The sequence below is a fragment of the Typha latifolia genome, chromosome 6 (assembly GCF_019914945.1).
Source record: "Typha latifolia isolate L0001 chromosome 6, TyphaL0001v2, whole genome shotgun sequence".
Taxonomy (NCBI): domain Eukaryota; kingdom Viridiplantae; phylum Streptophyta; class Magnoliopsida; order Poales; family Typhaceae; genus Typha; species Typha latifolia.
The window spans coordinates 1,166,986-1,188,573 of NC_133091.1; the positions used below are offsets into that span (position 1 = coordinate 1,166,986).

Sequence of the window (21,588 nt, forward strand, 5' to 3'; positions counted from 1 at the left end):
CGGCTCTACCGGGGGAGAGAGAGAGAGAGAGATAAAGCACAATAAATATTGTTAGTTTGCCAACGGGATTTAGCTTCTTTTTTTCATCTTATCAGAAGAAAATTAATAATTCACGAGTTTGCCACCTCTTATAGTCAACCACTATCAATTCTAACACGAGAGGACTGCTATGTTCACAAATCTATTAAGAGTGGTAATCTTATTAACTCTTAATTTTTCTTTCTCTATTTAATAATTATTTTAATTAACATGACGATGACACATCTTTCCACATAATATTTGTTATTTTTTTCTTCTAGTTTATGAAAAAATTATTACATTTACATACATTAATATAAACTTAGGTTAATTATATTTAGACCTTAAATTACTATCTTTTTAGACCGTCTTATATATACTTTTTAACACTTTGGCACTTTAACAACATAGCAAAATAAATTATCATTTTATTTTCTTCTGATAGAAGATAAGACGAGCACTATTATGTTTACAAGTAATTTACAAATATTCTATTAAAAATTATGATGATGTATTTTATTAACTCTTAATTTTTTTTCTCTCCATCTAATAACTATTATTAATTATTACTTTTGTAGAATGCTCGTAAAATTTTAATATAATTTTGGGTTAGTTATTTTAGACCCTTAACTATTGACTATGTAGACCATTTCATTTTTTTTAATACCTTGACCTCTTTAACAGCATTAGTTAAAAAAAAAAAAACATAATAACCATTTTATTTTTTAATCGAATAAATAACAGTCAACTACCGGAATTGACATTTAAGAGATTTTATATTATTAAATGGGCTCAAAATGTTACAAAAAGTAAATAATAATCTGTGTGTAAAAATGGGCAATAATTTAGAGGTTTAACTGTAATTATTTCTGTTTAATTTCTCTCATTTTGACGTGAAAAAAGAAAATAAAGCTTCAAATAAAAGATATAAACAATGAGTAAATGGTATGGTAAACTTGCCAACAGGCCTGATGTGAGAAGATAGCCCATTAATTGAACGCTATGCATAGAGGGACGGACCACTTAGGGGCCCAGGCTGGAAAACTTCACGAATCCAGCCCAATAATTAATAGGCCTGGGCCCAAGTAAATTTGTCTCAAAGTTTGATTCATGGATTCCCAAAATATAGATAACTTCCTTCTTTACTGAGTTATCCTATGAACAAAATTAAACTCCAAGTAAAGATGGAGTAAATGGCAATTTAATAAATTTCAATCTTTGCAACTTTGTAAACTAAGGAAAATTTAAATTGAAAAGGTACATATGATGGCTGTAATGCCAGATAATGCCTACAAGGCTACAACTAAATCAGCAATCAGCTTATGTGAAGGAAAGATGGAATTAAGATCTTATTTTGCCACTTTTGGAGTCCCTTTGGCAAGTAATTAGAGTGTTTTTTTGAGAATAATGACACCTTTAATCAAATAGAGAGGCAAAAGTAAGTTGTGGATGAGCTCTGTTTCAAAAATATGCTAACTTCTTAGCAGTCGAGACTTAGGCTAGTAATTATTGGAAACTTTCTCTTAAACCAATTCTTTAGTGTTTCCTTTTGTAAAAGAAGAATATATTAATGGCCTTTTAGAAAGTAATTGATGAACTAGACTGCAGTTGATGTCTAATTAAGCATTTGTTATTCTATCTAAACTTCAACAGAGATAACAAATGAAAAGAAAAAAATGGGCATTTTCCCCAAGCTTCGTGGCCTTTTACTTTTAATGTTTATTAAACAAATCTTCTTGGTTTTGCTGATAGGAAATCTGTGAGATTTTCCAATCAGCAATGAATTTGAAGAGAAACACAATTGCAATTCTACAACCATTATATTAACTCCTCAACTCTGAATTCTTCAAATGATGGCAATGGATTGAAGCCCTCTGAAGAAGCTATTATTCTCACCATCTCCTCCTAACCCCACCTAGTTTTGACATTATTGTTATCTACCTTGACTACAATATCTGAACTACAATTAACAATTGCTAGTTGAGAAATATGATGAAAGTGAACTGTTGCATTTCCCGTAGACTCATTTGAGCTAAGAGTTCCATAAGCACTCATGTTTCAGTGCTATTAGATGATGCCTTGCTTTGCTTGTTTCCAAGTTGGGGTTGGGCTTATCATTCTTTTGACTGCTTGGAAACCTGAACAAAACTTGAGCTATGATGGACAACAAGGATCTATAGCGACTAATGTCTGTCATTATGTCACCATCTGATCTGTTGGCTAAATTCCATGGTATTCTAGCCCTTATTAAGCATCAAGGAAGCATATGCATGTGAAACCTATTTGGAGTACTTTAATGTCAAATGCATTGAGTTTTCAACAACAATTTGTACCTAAATCCAATCTTCTCCTTACCAAGCATATCTTCTGCTTACTTTTTTGTCATTGAAAAATTTGGCTCTTGACAAGAGCAAGTTACTTTAAACAGACGAAAACATCTGGGGCAAGGAGAAACATTCTCTAGTGGATTAAGATCAGGGAACTTCTTTTTTCTGTTTACCATAGTGGCTGTTGTGTGGGAGACTAGTTGTTTTAGATTACTAAATGCACTACATAGCTAGAATAAACACCTTTTGTGTTAGGGCGACATCATGGACTCATTTGAAAGAAGCAAGAGTAGAGAAGTTATTTGCAAGCAATGCATTTGCTTATTGACCTAAGTGCAAGAGCTACCCAATCTATCTTTTTTTTTATCTTTCTATCTAAATTCATTGATTATTCTCGTATGACATGAAGTTTCAGGTCATCTGTAATGCAGAGAAAAACTTCCAATTGAGAGAGATATGTCATGAAGACAATCAAGATAGTTATTTAATAAGCTAGAAGAACTAAAAGGAATTTACTTTATATACTTTAAAGTTATACAAAAAACCACTACAAAGGAAACTTTTTAAGGTATAACTAATTATGGCCCTTATTTCTCTATATCTTTTTCCCCTTTCTCTTCAGATCAGAGGTCTGACCTTCAAAATTTATTGTCTGAAAACTATTGTAGGAAATGCGAATGAAAGAATTCTTTACTGTTATCTCCTTTTTCTTTGTGTTGCAAAATTTTTATTGTTGACTAGGACAATCAACATCAATTTAATAACAAACCAAACAAAGATGATTGGCTTCCAAGTCGATTGGCAGTTTAGAATTTAATCATATATATCTCAAACAAAGTAACAACAAGCTCACCTCCTCTAAGTTTCTTCCTCTAGAAGATATCTGCAAATGTGGTGTGGAAATTAAGCCTCGATTTAGACTTTTTGAGCTTGATATCATCTTTCTTCTTGGAACATTGGTCAAAATAGCATTTTGTTATTGCAAGGTAAATCCAACAACTCTAACCAAACACCATTTTATGAAAAAGACTGGCCATTCTAAACTTGATCATAGTCAAAAAGATAAATAATATTGATCCCTTCCCCCAGTTGTCATGAGAAATATGCTTTCTTTAAAAAGTGTCATGCAAAAAAATTAACTACTAAGTATACTGAGAAGGAATGAATCATGGAAAGCAAAGGTTATCATGATGTGTTGTCCTTTAGGAGTTCATCCATGAGGAGACTTGTAGAACAAGCATGGTTGAAAATTTTCTGTTTAATTAATAGTCTAGTGGGTGCACCAACTTAGTTTGGGTTGAACAATGAAAGCCACTAAAAAATGCTTGACCATATGTTAGAAATCAAAACCTAATCTGCCAACCTCAAAACAACCCTTCAGCCCTAAGCCCTGTCCATTGTAATTAACCTATATATAAGGGAACCCTCTCCCTTTCAGTGTCATTACCATTTAGAAGTTCCAAACACGACAAGCACTTACAGTCTAGGAGACACATCAGGCATTGTCATGGCTTCTTGGCTTCTCTTAGCTTTTGTTCTTCTCTTCTCTTGCATCAATGCTGAAGTCCAACACCATGAATTTATCGTATGTTAATCTCTTCAATCCTTTTCACATTATATTATGTTTAGAATTTTCTAAGCTGTTTTTTATTTGGAATGTATCGTATTAGGTCCAAGAGACGCCAGTGAAGAGGCTGTGCAAGACCCACAACATCATCACAGTGAATGGGCAATTCCCAGGGCCAACCTTAGAAGTTAAAAATGGAGACACTCTTGTGATCAATGTAGTGAACAAAGCCAAATACAATGTCACCATGCATTGGTACATGAAACTACAAGTGCATGGCTAACTAATGAGATAAGAGATTGAATGATCCACAAGAGAAATGATAGCGAATAATTTCCATTACTTTTTCCCTTTGTATTTTTTACAGGCACGGGGTGAGACAGATGAGAACAGCGTGGGCCGATGGACCGGAGTTTGTCACGCAATGTCCGATTAAGCCAGGTGGAAGTTATAAGTATAGATTCACTATCCAGGGCCAGGAGGGGACCTTATGGTGGCATGCACATAGTTCCTGGCTCAGGGCCACTGTTTATGGAGCTCTAATTATCTATCCCAAGGAGAACACTTCTTATCCATTCACCAAGCCCGCAAGAGAAATCCCCATTCTTCTTGGTATCTCTCTTTTTATCAAAATAGTTTTCATATGTCACGTTAAATAGCATCAGCGAGTGTCAAATAGATGCGTATAAAGTTAAAATATATATAGAATCCCCTGTTCTATATGAGCATGCATCCAGTGATGGGTCCACGTAAATGATGAGAAAGATGCAATCTTATCAAGGATTGGTCGGAGTTAGATTGATAACACCTGGAGCATTTACGACTAAAGATGTGGGAATTATTCTATGATATTATGATATGATGGTTGCGGTGGTAGCTGAGAAAAGATTGCAGTGGGACAGGAGAGGTGGCAATTATGCCGTGTTAGTGGGCAGAATCAAATAGAAAATTAAGTACTATATCTATTAAGAAATTCTTGATTATTTTTAATACGCAAAATTACACAAGCATGTAAGAATTTTAACTCGGTGATGATGATGAACAGGAGAGTGGTGGGATGCTAGTCCGATCGACGTCGTTCGTCGGGCGACGAGAACCGGAGCTGCGCCAAATATCTCTGATGCCTTCACCATTAATGGCCAACCAGGAGATCTCTACAACTGCTCCAGTAAAGGTGATGCTCATATTATTAGTAGATAGTAATAAAAGTAATTATTTTATGTTTTCGTTCTTGAAAGATTTATTTATGTACAACAGAGACGACAACGATACCTGTGAAGGCCGGCGAGACGAATCTCTTCCGGTTCATCAACGCTGCTCTCAATGCCGAGTTGTTCGTCGCCATCGCCAACCACAAGATGACAGTCGTCGGAGCCGACGCCTCCTATACCAAGCCGTTCACGACCTCCGTCCTTATGCTCGGGCCGGGCCAGACAACCGACGTTCTCGTCGCCGCTGACCAGGCGATCGCCGACTACTACATCGCCGCCCGCGCCTACTCCAGCGCCCAGGGCGTCCCCTTTGACAACACCACCACGACGGCCATCATGACGTACGACTGCGGCTGCTCTCCCGCCCCCGGTCAAGGTGTCCGACCAATGTTCCCCACCCTCCCCGCTTACAACGACACCGGCGCAGCCACCGCCTTCTCTTCCGGTCTCAAGAGCCTAAACGCCGTCAAAATCTCAGACCACATCGACGAGGATCTCTTCTTCACCGTCGGCCTCGGGCTCTTCGATTGCCCTCGAGGGAAAAGATGCGGCGGGCCGAACAATACCCGGTTCACCGCTAGCATGAACAACGTCTCCTTCGTGTTCCCTTCCACTTTCTCCATCCTCCAAGCTCACCAAAACGGCATCCAAGGCGTCTTCACCGCCGACTTCCCTGCTTCCCCCCCTGTTCCGTTCGACTACACGGCGAGGAACGTCAGCCGCAGTCTCTGGCAGCCGGTCGCCGCCACGAAGGTGTACAAGCTGAAGTACGGATCGGTCGTGCAACTGGTGTTGCAGGGGACCAACATCTTTGCAGCGGAGAACCACCCGATTCATCTCCATGGGTACGATTTCTACATCCTGGGGGAAGGATTCGGGAACTTTGACCCCAAGAAGGACGCCGAGAAGTTCAACCTCGTTGACCCGCCGATGAGGAACACGGTGGCCGTGCCGGTCAATGGGTGGGCCGTGATCCGGTTCGTCGCTGACAATCCTGGCGTATGGCTCATGCATTGCCATTTGGATGTGCATATCACCTGGGGGTTGGCCATGGCGTTCTTGGTGGAGAATGGAGTAGGGGAATTGCAATCGTTGGAGCTGCCTCCAGTTGACCTTCCGGCTTGTTAATTGCATACATTTGTGCTTGTACTTGTACTTGTTCTTCCGTTGTGTTGGGATTTGAATCCTGCATTTGTTAGTGTTGTCTACTTTCATTTGATTCAGTTATAAATATATATACACACCGTTATTTGGTCAACGCTACAAAGAGTCGCTTCTAATATTTCAAGTTGATGTTTGAAGAATTCCCGCCCCTCGATTTGTATTAGGATTTTACTATTTAGTAATGTCGTTTCCAAATCCCGATCATAACCATCTCCGATGACTTCTCTCCTTTCCAAATGTGATCAAGTTTCAATTGTTCCATGTTTAAAATCTTCAACTGGAATCAAGCTTCCATCTCCACCTCCAATGGGGGAGGAGATCCCAAACTTAGAGAAGCTCTCCATCTCCTCCGCCACTCTCGCTTCCCTCCTCCACCGCTTCACCTCCTCCTCTGGCGACCTCGACGGTCTTCTCTTTGGCCACCTCTCCCTCCTCCCTCTGATCCTCCACGACGACGATCACCTCCACCTCCACCCCTCGTCCTCCTCCTCCGCCGCCTCCATCACCGGTTACTTCTGCTCTGGCTTTCCCATGCACTTCTACGATCATCTCGGCCACGTCAATCCCTCCTCCTTCCCTTCTTCCTCCTCCTCTTCCTCCCTCCTCGGTTGGTTCTCCGCTCGCCGCCTCTCCCCCCTCCGCCCCTCCATGCGCGAGCTCGCCGTTTCCATCTCCCTCTCCAAAACCCTAACCCCGTGCGTCTTCCTCCTCCTGTCCTCTTCCGCCTCCCCAAACAATTCCATCCACACTATCGACTTCCGCGCCTTCGTCGTCTCCGGTGGCGTCCTAGAGCCGAGATCTTTGGATCTGGTCAATCTAGGGCTAGGGTTATGGGGGCAATCTGGCAATTTCTCCGCAGAGTCAGCTCTTCCGTGGATTCCAACAGGAATTAAGAAAGGAAAAGGGAAGAGTATTGGAAGAGCCCAGAAGGTGGCCAGGGAGAAGAAGGTTTTGGATAAGTTTGTAGAGGGGTTTGAGATTGAGAGATTGGAACGAATGGTTAGGGCAGGGGAAGGGAAGTGCATACCGGAGTTGGAGGATTTGTATGGGAGGATGTTGCTCAAGCTTGAGAGCTTGGCCAGGCTGGTGGAGAAGAGTTCGGCTAGGGTTCTTCAGCAGGTGAGCTCGGCATTGTCTTTCGAATTCTTGTTTTATGTGCTTACAAAATTTATCACTGATGAATCTGTAATTGTGCAGCCCTAGTTTTGCATCGATTCGTGGATTTCATTTTATCATGTCATTGTAAATTTTTGATGATTTTGAATAGAGTATGCTGAAGTAGTTTCTGAGCAACAATAAAAAAAGTAGTAGTAGTTATTCGGGGGAGATCATAAAGAAGAGCAAAGACTGCAAAATGGTAAAATCTCTCTCTCTCTCTCTCTCTCTCTCTCTCTCTGGTCATCAAGGAAGTTTGAGGAGTAACTGTAAGAACTGTCATGTTCAATGACAAAAATGTGGAGCATTTAAGATAAATTATGCTTAGACATGAGAGTTCGTGATGCAAAGAGAAGTTACAGATGATTTCTATAATCTTTGTTGGAAGAAAGGAGTAACATCAATTGTAAATGAGAAAGGGGGGAAGTCAGTTAAGATATTTCAGACATGTTTAGTTGAGAATATTAACGGTGTGACTTGAGTATGGGAGTTGGATTCTCTTATCCAGACATGCAATGTAATGTCTGGATAAGAGAAAATTTGAGTAGAGTATTAAACACTTCCATTTGTGAATTTTCTAGTACCTAGAGTACAAAAACAATAATGTAATGGTGTTCATTTGGTTTCATGTCATGGCATATCTAATTGTGATCAATGTTGAATTTTTTTGCTCAGGTACAAAATGCATTCCATTTTGTATTTACTGAACACAAGCTTAAAACAGCAAAAGCATACTTAAAAAAATTATTGTAGCTTCAATTAATTTTAACAATTCATAAGTACGATTTCAGAAAAATTGATCAGTATGGAAAGTGTCATGCATTCTTAAGTCTATGGACTACGGCATTAATCTTTGGGTCAAACTAGAATATAATTATAGCTAGATAATTTTATTCGACTTGGATGGTCAGAGTGGCCAAGCCTAGTGCTTTGCTAGCCCTGCTCTTAGCCTTCTGAGATTTCACCTTTAGGCCTTTCTATTGGTTCTAGTCAGTTCCTCAGGAACTTGATATCTACTAAAAGAGGGTTGATATAGTCAAGAGTTTGTCATAGAAGACAGTTAAGCTGGATAGATCAAAGTTGAACAAGTAAAGCAAGCTGTAGTTGGAACAAAATGTGGTTGTCCGCTAGGGCTGACGAATTAGTGGCTTCAAGTAAGTATATTCGTTGACATGTGTATCTGTGCTTCTTTATTCATCTCAAGGCTATTATTTCAGGAACGCAGTTCATTATGCTGAATGATTGTACCTTATTTTATGTTTGGCAGGAAAATCATAATTTACGACTACAAAGCAAGATTGTTGGGCTGGAATAAGGCTTGTATAAGTCATCATTTGGGTCTGAACAAGGTAAAATCTGTTGTAATTGCACCGTTGCTTGACACGGTTGGTCACTTGGCATTTCCGATCTGCTACCAAAATTTCTGGTCAAACTAGTTTAATCTTTCAGTGTTTATTACTAGACCTCCTTAAATTTGAAAATGGTAAATCCACCGGAATGTTATTATTTGATACTTTCTCTGTGACCAATTATGAATGGTGATAGGCGGAGTGTGGGAGTGATTCATGGAGGGAAGAGGTGATTATCATGGGTGGGGCTTTTATATCATACATCATGCTGCTGTTCTAACATGTGGGAATCTTCTAAATTATTTTCATGGATTGATTTAACCTTCTCAATTCTCCTAGACTTTCAAATGTGAAAGGCAATATACATCTGGCAACCAGACAAATTAGCTCTTCTGTAAATTGTTCACTTAAATTTCTTTTGTCTCCTTGCAGTGTTGAAGTTACAATAATTTTTTATTTTTCAAGAGAATGTAAAAGACACTGGACACAGAGCACCGCGGCTGGAAATTCTATGAAGTTATCAGATGTATAACAGAGTGCGTGGAGGTTGGGATAGTGACTGGGTTGTATTATATTTGATAGTTTGTATATGTAAATGATAGATGATTCTTATTCTATGTATGCAGGTGTCAAGATGCTTTTATTATGTTTCCACTCTCCATTGGATTGTTAGTCTATTTATATATACGCAGTGACGAAACTCTATTGATGGCAACCTATATAATCTGCTGTTCCTTTCCTAAGGATTGTCCATGAATTCATTTTTTTGGTTGTATTATTTCATCTGCAAAACAAACTTTATGTATTTTTGATTGTACGCTGATATAGTATTGCACGCTACGGTTGATCTTTTTTGCTCATTTTAATTACAACACACTCCTATGCTGATATAATGAATGCCTTCTTTGAATCACTTTGGACTTTGATGCTTTATTTTATTTAGTATTGTCTACTGTGGACTAAGTAGGGAATTTGCATTAAAGAGTCTTAATCTCTAGTTTTGAATAAATTGTTCTACCTTCATGCTTTCCTTCAGAAAAAAGAAAACCACTTCGGGCACAAAGTTATTCATGTGATGATAGTTGTATCAGCTGAAAGATTTATCTACAGTTCTATGGTTGAATAGCTAACAAATTGCCTCGTTTCTTGTGGTCATGCCTTAGAAGAGCAAAGTAGACTTCAAAGCCCTCCACAATGTTTGGGTGGCCCGGAACTCCTGACTACTAATTTGTGGGCGTGGTTGGTGTTAGAACCATTCGTTCGTCCCAATCTCGTCTTACTGGAAGTTTTAGCTTCTCGGCCACTCACATCTCACGCCAGTGCTTATCCGGACACGTAAGCAATATCTGTCTTAGCTTTAACAATATCCACTATTGAAGTGCAATGATATCATGATATTAAACTTTATGCTTGCCTTTCTCATGTCTCAAATTAGGGTGAATTACAGTTTAACTATTTCAACTTACCTATTAACATTTAACAGGGATGTAACAACACTTAATTACCCTCGTAGAAATAATTTGTAAATTAAGCATGATAGGAATAGCGTGATAATTTAGCAAACTATTCATGCTGATTTTAACATTCTTATTGTTAGCTTTGGATGAAATTTATCAATTGCTATTAAGCTCTAATATGGCCCTTATATTATTAAATCTATCGTTAGATTTAAGTAAAATATGACCATTAAAGTTCCACCACAATTTATGATAAGCAGCAACGTTTGGTACTAGTTTGCACCAATTATAATGACTATAACGGCGTTACAGACCGCAAATAGTCTGGGATACATATAAACGGAACGTCCCCATTCTCCTCGTTTTCTCTTCCTGACGTTCCTCCCGGAGCGTCCAAATAAGCAGTGCCTCGCTCGCCCGGGGAAATGATATCCCACGCCCAAAAAGTCGACTTTAAACCGCTCATTTCCCCTCTGCTTCCACGCCCGAATACTAGGTCAGGCGCCCACTCTTCCCGCCAATTCTCGCCGGCGGTTCGCCGGACGAAACCCATCGCCGCCGTTGTCCGCCGTGTCCCCGCCAGAGATGCCGACGGCGGCGTCGAATCCCGCCGCATTCTTTCCGGTAGCCGGCGAGACTTTCTCCTCGTGCCCTCATTGGCCATGGCCGCTGGATTTCTCCACTCCATCTCTGCCGCTGCCGCGGCCGCAGAGGAGGAAAAAACCTCTGAGACTCCCCCGCCTACTACCAGTACCGCCGCCACCGGTGTAGAAGGAGAAAAGGAGAAGGAGAAGAAGGGGGAAGGAAAGGCGGAGATCCTATCTAGGGTTTACGACGCGACGGTGATCGGGGAGCCGCAGGCGGTGGGGAAGGACAAGAGTAAGATATGGGAGAAGCTAATGAGCGCTCGAGTAGTCTACTTGGGGGAGGCGGAGCTGGTGCCGGATCGAGATGACAGGGATCTTGAACTGGAGATTGTTAAGAATCTCCGGAGCCGGTGCGTGGAGCAGCAGAGGCCGGTATCGTTGGCTCTCGAGGCTTTCCCTTGTAATCTTCAAGAGCAGCTCAATCAGTTCATGGATGGAAGGTCCGTTGATGTCTTACTTTCTTCATTCTTTTCTATTTTGCAATTTGAAATCAAGTTTAGCTGAAGATAGAATGTTGAGATGGTTGACTGATGACAACTGGTAAGATAGAATGACAAGACAGAGTAAGAAATAATGAACGATTTTGCAAAGTTAGAAGTGATGCTAAATAAGTTAAAGCATTCCCCATTAAAGAGAAATTGTTCAATTCAAGTGAAAAGTAATTCACGTAACTCCTTTAGAAGGGACATATTGTTCAGCCTGATGAATTTGTATTTCATTCCCCCTTTTTTCTTATTACAAGAACAATATCAATGACAGAATTGATGGCGGAAGCTTAAGGTCTTATGTCTCTCACTGGCCTCCTCAGCGATGGCAAGAGTATGAACCCCTTTTGAACTATTCTCGTGATAATGGCGTGAAGCTTGTAGCATGTGGAACTCCACTTGAGGTAATTCATGTTTGTAGTTCACCATTGCTAATGGTTGCAGGAAGTTGACATTGGTTATCTTGTTTGATGACTTGATTCATCAGCTATCTGCCTGTACACGTATGGATCCTTGATGGAGATTCCTAAACTTTTCCATGTAGGTGCTAAGAACTGTCCAAGCTGAAGGTATTCGAGGTCTTTCCAAGGCAGAACGCAAGTTATATGCTCCCCCAGTTGGTTCAGGCTTCATTTCCGGCTTTACATCTATCTCTGGCAGGTCAATGATAGATAAGATTTCGTCAAGTTCTATTCCTTTTGGCCCTAGTTCCTTCTTATCTGCCCAGGCAAGAGTAGTTGATGATTATACCATGTCCCAGAAAATTATGCGAACAATACTTGACGGAGGTTCTACAGGCATGCTCATAGTTGTAACCGGTGCAAGCCATGTCATTTATGGATCAAGAGGTGTTGGCATTCCGGCTAGAATATCAAAGAAACTGCAAAAGAAAAACCAAGCTGTCATATTACTTGATCCTGAAAGGCAAGATATAAGAAGAGAAGGTGAAATTCCCGTAGCTGATTTCTTATGGTACTCTGCTGCTAAGCCTTGCAGTAGAAATTGTTTTGATCGTGCTGAGATTGCTCGAGTAATGAATGCAGCTGGTCAGAGGAGAGAAGCTCTACCTCAGGTACTTGTTTGGTTTATTTCTTACTTTTGTCCCCTTTGATGCCTTTCTCATGATCTTCTGGTAACGAGGGGAAATTAAGAATTAGTCCCTTAGCCAAGTCCTTCTTTCTGATTTCGAAGAGACTTCTAATGTTGATACATGATAGGTGTGTTTAGTTGACAACTTTGTCTATCTAGGTAGTAGCATGTAATCACTTCACCTAAATTCCTTCAGGAAGTTTTAAAATTCTTGTATTGAAATGATTATCAGGATCTTCAGCAAGGATTAGATCTTGGTTTGGTCTCACCTGAGATATTGCAAAACTTTTTTGACCTTGAGCAGTACCCTCTTATCTCAGAACTCATTCATCAGTTCCAAGTAAGTCGCTATTCTACAGTATTTGGCCTTTTGTTTCTTAAGTTACATTTCACTGTTAGATGTATAGAGAAGTTCAAAAGTATGTCAATGTTGAAATGATGAGAAAACAGGAGATGCTATGTTGTGTTTCAAAGTAATTTATACTTGCTAAGATGTCATCACCAATTACAGGGTTTTCGCGAAAGATTACTAGCAGATCCCAAGTTCCTACATAGATTAGCTATAGAAGAGGCCATATCAATAACAACAACTCTTTTAGCACAATATGAAAGACGCAAAGGACGGTTTTTTGAAGAAATTGACTATGTCCTAACTGACACCATCAGAGGAATAGTTGTTGATTTCTTTACTGTGTGGCTTCCTGCTCCCACTCTGTCGTTCCTCTCTTATGCCGATGATAGCTCTTCGGATAATTTAGAACTACTCAAAGGTCTTCTAGGGTCCTTTCCAGATAATGCCTTTCAAAAAAGTACTGTTGGAAGGGACTGGAATTTGAATCAGAGATTTGCATCTGTGCTAATTGGTGGTGTAAAACTTGCTGGTGTTGGGATTATCTCTAGTATTGGCGCTGGAGTTGCTTCTGATGTTTTATATGCTATTCGCGGAGCTTTAAAGTCTGGATTAACTGTAAATGGAGGACGCAAAAGATCTCCCATATTCAAGTCAGCGGCTGTTTATGGATGCTTCCTTGGATCATCAGCAAACCTCCGGTATCAGGTACATTTGAAAATTGAGTTCATTCTAGCACAACAATGGAGATCCTGATTCATTTACTGTCTTTAGCTATTGTTTGTAATATTGTATGTTTTAAATGCTTGTATCTTTTTATCTGGTGAACTAGTTATTTCTTCGAATAGGGACGTTTGGAATATGGTACTTGTCATTTTTTCTGACACACTATTGGATGTTTAAAACTTTAAATTTGAAAATTAGAGGTGGTGATGTCCATTCATGGATAGCAATGATCCAGTTATTTACTTATTTACTCAATTGAGCTTTTATAAATATTTCCAATGGTGTCTAGGTGGCCTGTGGGGAACTTTTGTCCTAACTCCTAAGCTCTCTGTTGCAAGTTATCTTCTCACCTTTTTTTCAAGTACATGGGAAGTGGGCTGTTTCTTGATGCACAAGTTTAAACTGCAAACAACATGATCAATCCCAGCAACCAATTAATTATCAAAGCAGTCATCAATTAGATGTCTGATGTTCTATTGTTGTTGTTTCTGTTGGAAGTAAACTAAATCCTTTCCTGATTCTTGGTGATCTATGCATAATACATTTCTCAATGTTTTCTTTCTTTTATGCAGATAATTGCTGGAATCGTGGAGCATCGTTTCTCTGATCATCTGCTATCTTACTATAATCAACCGTTTCTTGCTAATATGTTGTCTTTTGTTGTTCGCACTATCAACTCATACTGGGGAACACAGGTTAGGCTTTTCTTAAACTCTCAAGTTGGAGTTATTTATTTCATTCTTCTCCCACGTAATTGGAATTGCTCTCTACACATCTTTAAAACTTTTAATCGTCTACATTTTTGAAAGAGAAAGAAGCAAGATAACTTCACAATATTCTATGTTAGGTCTTCTCGTATTTAATATTGCTGTCTGCTTTGACTTGTTTTCCATGGAAAGGTGTTAGCCCTTTAGTGAAAATCAAAGCTGATGTTTCCAGTTCAATCTAGTGAATCTTGTCCACTTGCATTGCTTTTCAGCTGTGCAGTAATCTTATTTCTCCTATAATGTTTTAATGTATCTCATACTTTAAATTGATGGGTTACTACTGTTGCCACCATCAATTCTGATATAGAAAGGAGATAGATAATTGCCAACTACCTATTGTTTTGCTTATGTCAATGATTGTTTACCATACACCATTATAGTTTTCCAATTGTGAAGCTATTTTCATTCAAAATAATGCATTTGGCTGTTAAGACTGATTGGATAAGGATGACTGTAATCAAATATTGAAAAAAGAATACATTATCGTTACAGTGTACATCTATTGGAACTCTCAGGTTAATAAGGCATCGATTAGAAAAGACAATCCACGGAAAAGCAGACAATTTCAGATTTCCTTTTTGTCTTTTTTTCTTGTAGATTTTGCAGTACAATTACAAGAACTATGCAAACACAAACTTAAATATCTTGAATTATCATTTCGCGTTCTAATCTCCTAGTATCATTTGGCACAGCAATGGGTCGATCTTGCTCGATTTACAGGATTGCAGCCGCGAACAAAAGAGCTAACTGACAATCCAGTTTCCGATGCATCTGAAATACCATTGCTGGAATGCAGCTCAAATAAAGTAAACAACACCGATGAAAGCAGTAACCAGTCGGGTGATGGCTAACCCATAGGCTAAATCCACATTTTGATTTGTCTGTCATCACTATCAAAATCAACAAGGCTTCTGGCGAAGCTCTGCGGCAAACAGATAAAAAGGAGATAAAACTACACTGTTGAGGGTGGCCTGGCCTCTTATCTAAAAGTTTTGGCGAGAGAAGCAACCTGTCTTTCAATCTTTTTTTTTCCCTCACTGCAATTGGCTTCTGCCATATAAAAATGTTGCTCTTCCCACATTACATGTTTGATTGTGGGAGGATACTTTTCATTTTTCTTTCTAGTTGAAACAATTTCTATCAATTGTAACATAGATTTAACATTTGATTTGTACTTAATATGTCAATTTGATAGTCAGAAACACACCCATGTTTCAGCTAAAGGAGACGTTCTACGAGCTTGTATACATATTCTGCATGTCTATATATTTGTGAATTCAGGTATATATAAACGAATGAAATTCTCTTTGCCCTTTCAGAACTCGTTTGTTTTTGGTTCAGGAGTAACAGCCCACTTTGTCATTTTTTGCGATTCCATGTATCAAGGCACTTGAGCCAATGAAAGGCTGACAAGTATTTATGCAACAACTTCATGCATTTGGCTCTGCAGAAGATCTCTTCCAAATCGTATAAACAGCCTAAAAAGATACGTGTCCGGTTATACACCGTGGACAGACGGTCTCAAGCCCAACCAGTGACTCACATATACTAGAGACCAGGGGAGTAATTCTTTTGTACGCGAAGAGATGGATCTCAAGCCATGTGTCTGAGCCCAATGTGGTACGTGTCATCCTTCACTCTTGCCTACATGCATATATAAAGGGGCCTCTTTCCTAAATATACTTCTAATTTCCATTAGTTCCAGGTTTGAGGAGGAGAAGAAGGAGAAGAAAGAATGGCAATGGCACAGGCAACCCGGGCACCAAGAGAGGAAGGACAACAGCACTACTACAAGCTGTTAAGCGGCCACACCATCCCTTCTGTGGGACTTGGCACGTGGAGGTCTGGCTCTCTTGCTTCAGAGTCCGTTCACACTGCTATCACCCAGGTCATCTCTCTCTCTCTCTACCTATTGCACTCTTAACTCTGTCATATAGGAGATATATGAAGGGGTTAAAGTTCAGACTTTCTTATTGTTGTTTTTGTTTTGAAAAGAGTTTGGATCGGAAATTAATATGAAAACATTGTCTTAAAATGTCGAACTAAGTGTATATTGGCTCAAAAATTGCAGGCTGGATACAGGCATATTGATACAGCAGCAGAATATGGAGTACAGAAAGAGGTAGAAATCCAGAAACTTTAATCTGTTTCCATAGAAATATTTTTGTTAGCGTCTGCTTGTGATTTCAGGTGGGAGAAGGCCTGAAAGCTGCAATGGAATCAGGAATTGAAAGAAAAGACCTATTCATAACCTCGAAGTTATGGTACTAATCATCCATGCAACCAACTTAATCCTTTCAGTTTACTAATTTATAGATATTCTTGTGGTGATTCATTCATATGGTTAATTAGAGCCATAACTTTTTTTTCTCTGTGTGCAGGTGTGCTGATCTGTCTCCTGATAGAGTACGTGGTGCATTGAGGAGTACACTCAATGAGCTGCAACTGAATTACCTAGATCTCTATCTGGTATGGATGCAGCACCTTTAAGTTATTCTCCACTAATCTAATTACAGAGACCAAATAGACTAACAGCACATTGCACACAGTGAGGAAATATTATCTTAATATCTTCATCTCCATGATTGATTTCATATCTCTAGTAGGTGAATAGAAATATAGACACATGAGAGCCATATTTACAAACAACAATTTGCTTGATTTTGATGTGGCAGATTCACTGGCCTTTCCACCTGAAAGACGATGCCAAAAGGCCTCCAGAACCAGGGGAAGTGCTTGACTTCGACATGGAAGGAGTTTGGAGAGAGATGGAAAAACTAGTGAAAGATGGACTTGTTAAGAACATTGGAGTATGCAATTTTACTGTCACAAAGCTCAATAGGTTAATCCGATGGGCACAAACCTTGCCTTCTGTGTGTCAGGTACCAACTAACATGCCTTGTATAATAACTTCTATTAAGAGGTTGGCATAATTCTTTGACTGGATTTGAACACAGATGGAGATGCATCCAGGCTGGAGGAACGATAAGATGCTGGAAGCCTGCAAGAATAATGGAATCCATGTCACTGTAAGATAAATTCTCTTACCAAAATCCTCCTGGTAAACTTTTTACTAAATTTCTGCTATGCTTGTAGGCTTACTCTCCGCTGGGCTCTTCTGAGAGGAACCTAATACATGATCCAATTGTCACAAAGGTTCTCCATTTACAATCTTTTTTACTACAAGTACTGCTTTCTCACATGTTATATGAACAAATCGATGTGTCTAGATTGCAAACAAGCTCAACAAGAGCCCAGGGCAAGTCCTCATAAAATGGGCTCTCCAGAGGGGGACGAGTTGCATACCCAAATCGACACACCAAGAAAGAATCATGGAAAACATGCAGGTATTTGGATGGTTAATCCCTGAAGAGGATTTCAAATCTCTGAGCAGCATTAAAGACCAGGTTAGTATTGGTCTCTATGTCACTCTAACAGCGTATCAATTTGCTTTATATGGAAGTTGGGATAAATAGGAATTTATGGTGGTGCAGAGGAGAGTCTTGGATGGAGAAACTCTCTTTGTGAACAAGAGCCATGGCCCATTTAGGAGTGCAGCTGAGCTATGGGACAATGAAGATTAACTAACTATTAGATTGATACTCGTTCACGAGTCTGTGCTTTATAATAAAGATGCAAATACTAGTTTTCAAGCCCTTGATGCACTAGGGTTGTTCCCTATTATGTAACTTATGTTGTGTTCTTAGTCTTTGCGCCTAAGTTTGAACCACAAAGTCTTTCTGGTGTAATTGATGCAAGTGTCCTCTTTTACTCTTTTTAATCAGTTACTGTAGAAAATCTTGACAATGAGCAGAAGCATAGTCCTGAATCTTATTATTTATCACTGTGCCAACCGGATGATCCCATGACAGTAGATAGATCCAGTTTGACCCACTATGATGCACAGTAAAGCTTTATACTGGACTTCTTTATTGCTAACCAGTAACCAGTCATTTTTTGGGGTCATTTTATAACTTATTTATGTACTTATTATGGTTAAGACATCCTATCTGTCAAAATCCTGTATGACTTCAATTAAATACCGGCAAAACTCGAATAGGAGAGAAGAGAAAGGAGAAACTTTTTTTCTTATAAAAACTTTAGGAGAAAAAAAAGTGAGAAAAGAGAGAGTAAAATTAACATCTAATAGTTGTTCAAATTTTTTCTAAAATTTTCTTTAGATATTTTTCTTCTCCTTTTATCTCTTCTCTCTTATAATTATATCTTCTTTTCTCTCATTTATTCATTTTTTTTTCTCTCGTATTCTTTTCATCTATTTCTTTCTCTCTTATTAGTCTTTCCATCTAAATAGGGTGTAACACTGTCCTAGTATAAATGAATAATATTGAAGTTTAAATTCGAGAATACTTATATAATATGAATAGTATATGTACCAACCACTAATAAAAACAATTAATCCCAATGATATAATATTAAGTTCTTTCAGCCATCTGTCCTCTATCTCCACTCACACCATAACACCTACCACTAGATATAAACAAGAATCTGGGATTTAAAAATAAAAACAAAGAGAGTAACAAGAAAGCGAGACAGCACATCACTTAGTACGGTACACCGCCCGTACTACTACTACCACGCCGCGTGTGCTAATTATTGAGATGGCCCACGAGCCGCACGGCCCAAATATAGTTTTATTAATGGGCCAAGATTTGTCCTTTTCGACAGCCTTGCAGGCCCAACTCCTCGTCTTCGGTGTTAGTTAGATAAGGTTTGATCAAACAACAATCTATTTTAAAATACGTGTCGGTCGAAAATTTCAAAAGGATAAAAAAAAAAGAATAATGAAAAATAAAAGAAAATTTATGACTAGGAAGCTTCACTGTGGTTTCCTCTTAGGTGTGCACGCGCACTTACCTTCTTCTCCTAGTTTTCTAATCACCGCTTATTCTTAATTAATGAACACTTAACTGTAGGATTACTCTCGCCTGAGAGATTTTAAATTTAACCCAATTAAAATTTTGGAAAATATATCATATGATTTTAATGTCTTAAAAATAACCTAAATTGATGGTGAGGTGTTTTTGAGGCACTAAAAACAAATTATAAGGGGTCGAAGTAAAATGTCGGGTGTTTTTTGTAAAATTTTCTAAAATATTTGTAGATGACTTCCAAGCTATAATTAATCTTTTGAGAAGATAGAAATTTTAATCTAATTCTAAGCTTTCCTTTTAATGTTTGGGTATATGAAGAAGCCGGCAATGATTCCGGAATCACAGAAGCTTGTTGGATTCTGTGTAGCTTTCCATGCATCGTTTTGATGTAATTGGACGGCCATGAGGGGATGCATCAAGCATGGATGCCACCCATTACCCATGCATGCTTGTAACCAGGGTTTGAGATCCACTAAGTATGATGATTAACTCGTAATAAAGTTTATCTGCTTAATTAAGAATATGACAACCTTTTTCTTTTTCTATTCATGATAGCTTTAACTATTATAATACAAGTAGATGTTTTGCAAAATTAATTAGCAAGCAAACAGTGGACAATGGATCATGTAATATTGCCAATGATTGTGATTAGTTATTTCTATTAAGATTTAATCAAATGATTATCTAACTTGACACTTACTAAAACTCTAAAATTATATCTTATTAGCTAAAAGTTATTTGATTTCTTAGTATAGCAGGGCCATCTCACAAATGGCTTCTCTGTTCATATATATAAAAACCTCAGATGCCAGAGAAGCAAAGGAATAAGATAAAAACTTGCCCAACTCTAACATGATGAAGATTAACTCACATTTTAATGACGCACTAAAATAATTTAAGATGATACCAAACCCTATAAAAAAATAGTATTAAAACTTTTGTCGCTTTGTTACATAGCTTTTGAGCTATAACCTCTATATAATCCATGCAGTAGACAACCAGAATGAGGGAAAAAAGAAGAAGAGAAGAAGTGAGCAAAGGAGAGGAGATTGAAGAGCATGGGCAATAGCCTTAGGTGTTGTTTGGCTTGTGTTCTTCCTTGTGGTGCACTTGATGTGATCCGAATTGTTCATCTCAATGGCCAAGTGGAGGAGTACAGTCGCCAAGTCTCTGCTGCAGAAATCCTTGAAGCTAATCCTGATCATATAATTAGCAAGCCTTGCTTTCAAGGAGTAGCGAAGAAGATTGTTATTGTGTCAGCAGACACGGATCTTAAGAGAGGAATTATTTATTTTCTTATTCCAAAATCTTCGCTCGAAGAAAAGCAAGGCAGGAATGAGAGAAAAAAGCATCACCAGAAGAAGAAGAGTAGTACAATGGTGAGCAAAGATGGTGACAATGACAAGTACTTAATAAGAGAAGTTAGCCGCCGCCGGCGGAGGAGCGGTCGCGTCGGAGTATGGCGGCCGCAACTCGAGAGCATATCAGAAGATTAATACCTAATGCACAAGGGTGATGACTTCTTCTTTCTTTCTTTTTTTTTTTCTTTTTCTTTTGTGATATATTTCTTCAAGTTATGGGTGCTTTTCTTAACCCTTGCTTCAATGTGGATATTAAATGATCTTTTTTACCTTTTTTTTTTTCCCTCCTCCTACTCTATTTTCTTGCTTCTTTTTTTTATTAGTCTTGTTTCAGTGTGTTCTACTGAGATCAGAGTGAAGGAGATGGAAGAAAAAAAGAGAGAGAGAGAGAGACCAATCTCTTTTCTTACTATATGTAAATGAATCTGTTATTTGATCTTAAACTGCATTAGTTTCTAAAGTTTTCTAACTTAAGTTAACCGTACTTCACAGTTTCACTCATGTCCAGAAGTTTTAAACTAATTTGACAGCCTATCAAAGACTGCAAGCAACCTGACATGGAAATTCCTACAATCGTGTATGCAGATTCTCCCCCATCTCAATACCAACTCATTGACTGCAATAATTATCTCAATCAATAGAAGATAACAAGATCGGTTCTTGTGCCATATCAGAGGTGAACAGCTAATGGGGACTAAATTTATAGGTAGAATATTTGAAGCATATCTCATGGATCAATACACCAAAAGATCCTCTGCCTTAAAAATATTCAATTCAATAACGAATAAACAAATAAAGAAGACAGCTGAGAAGCTATAGAGTTGACACGAAATTTTTTTAAAAAAATTCTCGAATCTTTTATAGAGGTTAGAATATATTTCAAATAGCTGTCAGCTATATTTTAGTTGCATGATTCCTAATAACACGATGAACCTAGCCATGCATGGTAAAATAGTAACTGTCGTAATGATGCATATGATATATGCTTGTACTTTCTCGTACATGAAAGGTAGAGATAACAATT

At 38.6% G+C, this 21,588-nt stretch overlaps 5 protein-coding genes across 7 annotated transcripts; all 5 read left to right on the forward strand.

Annotated features, from left to right (window-relative positions):
- Positions 1–3,787: 3,787 nt before the first annotated feature.
- On the forward strand, positions 3,788–6,381 carry LOC140790388 (laccase-3-like). The gene is made up of 5 exons (XM_073140445.1): positions 3,788–3,930; positions 4,016–4,167; positions 4,280–4,524; positions 4,958–5,086; positions 5,170–6,381. Exons 1-5 carry the CDS (start codon positions 3,853–3,855, stop codon positions 6,249–6,251), a joined length of 1,686 nt encoding a protein of 561 aa, XP_072996546.1. The 5' UTR covers positions 3,788–3,852; the 3' UTR covers positions 6,252–6,381.
- Positions 6,382–6,393: 12 nt separating this feature from the next.
- LOC140790392 (uncharacterized) lies at positions 6,394–9,491 on the forward strand. 2 transcript variants are annotated; one of them, XR_012109395.1, is made up of 4 exons: positions 6,394–7,406; positions 8,710–8,791; positions 9,224–9,337; positions 9,418–9,491. XR_012109395.1 is itself a non-coding variant. In XM_073140450.1 (3 exons), the coding sequence occupies exons 1-2, from the start codon at positions 6,504–6,506 to the stop codon at positions 8,755–8,757; spliced, it is 951 nt and encodes a 316-aa protein (XP_072996551.1). In that variant the 5' UTR covers positions 6,394–6,503; the 3' UTR covers positions 8,758–8,791; positions 9,224–9,491. The 2 variants fall into 2 exon arrangements, 1 of the variants encoding a protein (XP_072996551.1); XM_073140450.1 differs by having other exon boundaries at positions 9,224–9,491.
- A 1,104-nt stretch (positions 9,492–10,595) lies between these two features.
- Positions 10,596–15,534, forward strand: LOC140790615 (protein RETICULATA-RELATED 5, chloroplastic-like). The gene is made up of 7 exons (XM_073140759.1): positions 10,596–11,335; positions 11,655–11,784; positions 11,925–12,452; positions 12,702–12,809; positions 12,981–13,526; positions 14,117–14,239; positions 15,004–15,534. Exons 1-7 carry the CDS (start codon positions 10,674–10,676, stop codon positions 15,160–15,162), a joined length of 2,256 nt encoding a protein of 751 aa, XP_072996860.1. The 5' UTR covers positions 10,596–10,673; the 3' UTR covers positions 15,163–15,534.
- A 257-nt stretch (positions 15,535–15,791) lies between these two features.
- LOC140790616 (aldose reductase) lies at positions 15,792–18,150 on the forward strand. 2 transcript variants are annotated; one of them, XM_073140760.1, is made up of 10 exons: positions 15,792–15,931; positions 16,017–16,199; positions 16,383–16,433; positions 16,502–16,575; positions 16,693–16,780; positions 16,987–17,193; positions 17,269–17,340; positions 17,408–17,467; positions 17,542–17,718; positions 17,806–18,150. In XM_073140760.1, the coding sequence occupies exons 2-10, from the start codon at positions 16,047–16,049 to the stop codon at positions 17,893–17,895; spliced, it is 972 nt and encodes a 323-aa protein (XP_072996861.1). In that variant the 5' UTR covers positions 15,792–15,931; positions 16,017–16,046; the 3' UTR covers positions 17,896–18,150. The 2 variants fall into 2 exon arrangements, with proteins under 2 accessions (XP_072996861.1, XP_072996862.1); XM_073140761.1 differs by having other exon boundaries at positions 15,832–15,931; positions 16,011–16,199.
- A 2,111-nt stretch (positions 18,151–20,261) lies between these two features.
- LOC140790478 (uncharacterized) lies at positions 20,262–20,699 on the forward strand. Its single transcript, XM_073140592.1, has one exon. It carries the CDS (start codon positions 20,262–20,264, stop codon positions 20,697–20,699), a length of 438 nt encoding a protein of 145 aa, XP_072996693.1.
- Positions 20,700–21,588: the final 889 nt, after the last annotated feature.

Bases quoted from the DNA above. Each gene is read 5' to 3' on its own strand.
- LOC140790616 (XM_073140760.1), top strand. From the start codon at position 16,047: ATGGCAATGGCACAGGCAACCCGGGCACCAAGAGAGGAAGGACAACAG. The intron at 16,200-16,382 runs GTCATCTCTCTC...CAAAAATTGCAG, and splicing joins TTCACACTGCTATCACCCAG to GCTGGATACAGGCATATTGA. The intron at 16,781-16,986 runs GTATGGATGCAG...TTGATGTGGCAG, and splicing joins ATTACCTAGATCTCTATCTG to ATTCACTGGCCTTTCCACCT.
- LOC140790392 (XM_073140450.1), top strand. From the start codon at position 6,504: ATGACTTCTCTCCTTTCCAAATGTGATCAAGTTTCAATTGTTCCATGT. The intron at 7,407-8,709 runs GTGAGCTCGGCA...TATGTTTGGCAG, and splicing joins CGGCTAGGGTTCTTCAGCAG to GAAAATCATAATTTACGACT.
- LOC140790478 (XM_073140592.1), top strand. From the start codon at position 20,262: ATGGGCAATAGCCTTAGGTGTTGTTTGGCTTGTGTTCTTCCTTGTGGT.
- LOC140790615 (XM_073140759.1), top strand. From the start codon at position 10,674: ATGATATCCCACGCCCAAAAAGTCGACTTTAAACCGCTCATTTCCCCT. The intron at 11,336-11,654 runs GTCCGTTGATGT...TATCAATGACAG, and splicing joins AATCAGTTCATGGATGGAAG to AATTGATGGCGGAAGCTTAA. The intron at 12,453-12,701 runs GTACTTGTTTGG...AATGATTATCAG, and splicing joins GGAGAGAAGCTCTACCTCAG to GATCTTCAGCAAGGATTAGA.
- LOC140790388 (XM_073140445.1), top strand. From the start codon at position 3,853: ATGGCTTCTTGGCTTCTCTTAGCTTTTGTTCTTCTCTTCTCTTGCATC. The intron at 4,525-4,957 runs GTATCTCTCTTT...GATGATGAACAG, and splicing joins AGAAATCCCCATTCTTCTTG to GAGAGTGGTGGGATGCTAGT. The intron at 5,087-5,169 runs GTGATGCTCATA...TATGTACAACAG, and splicing joins CTACAACTGCTCCAGTAAAG to AGACGACAACGATACCTGTG.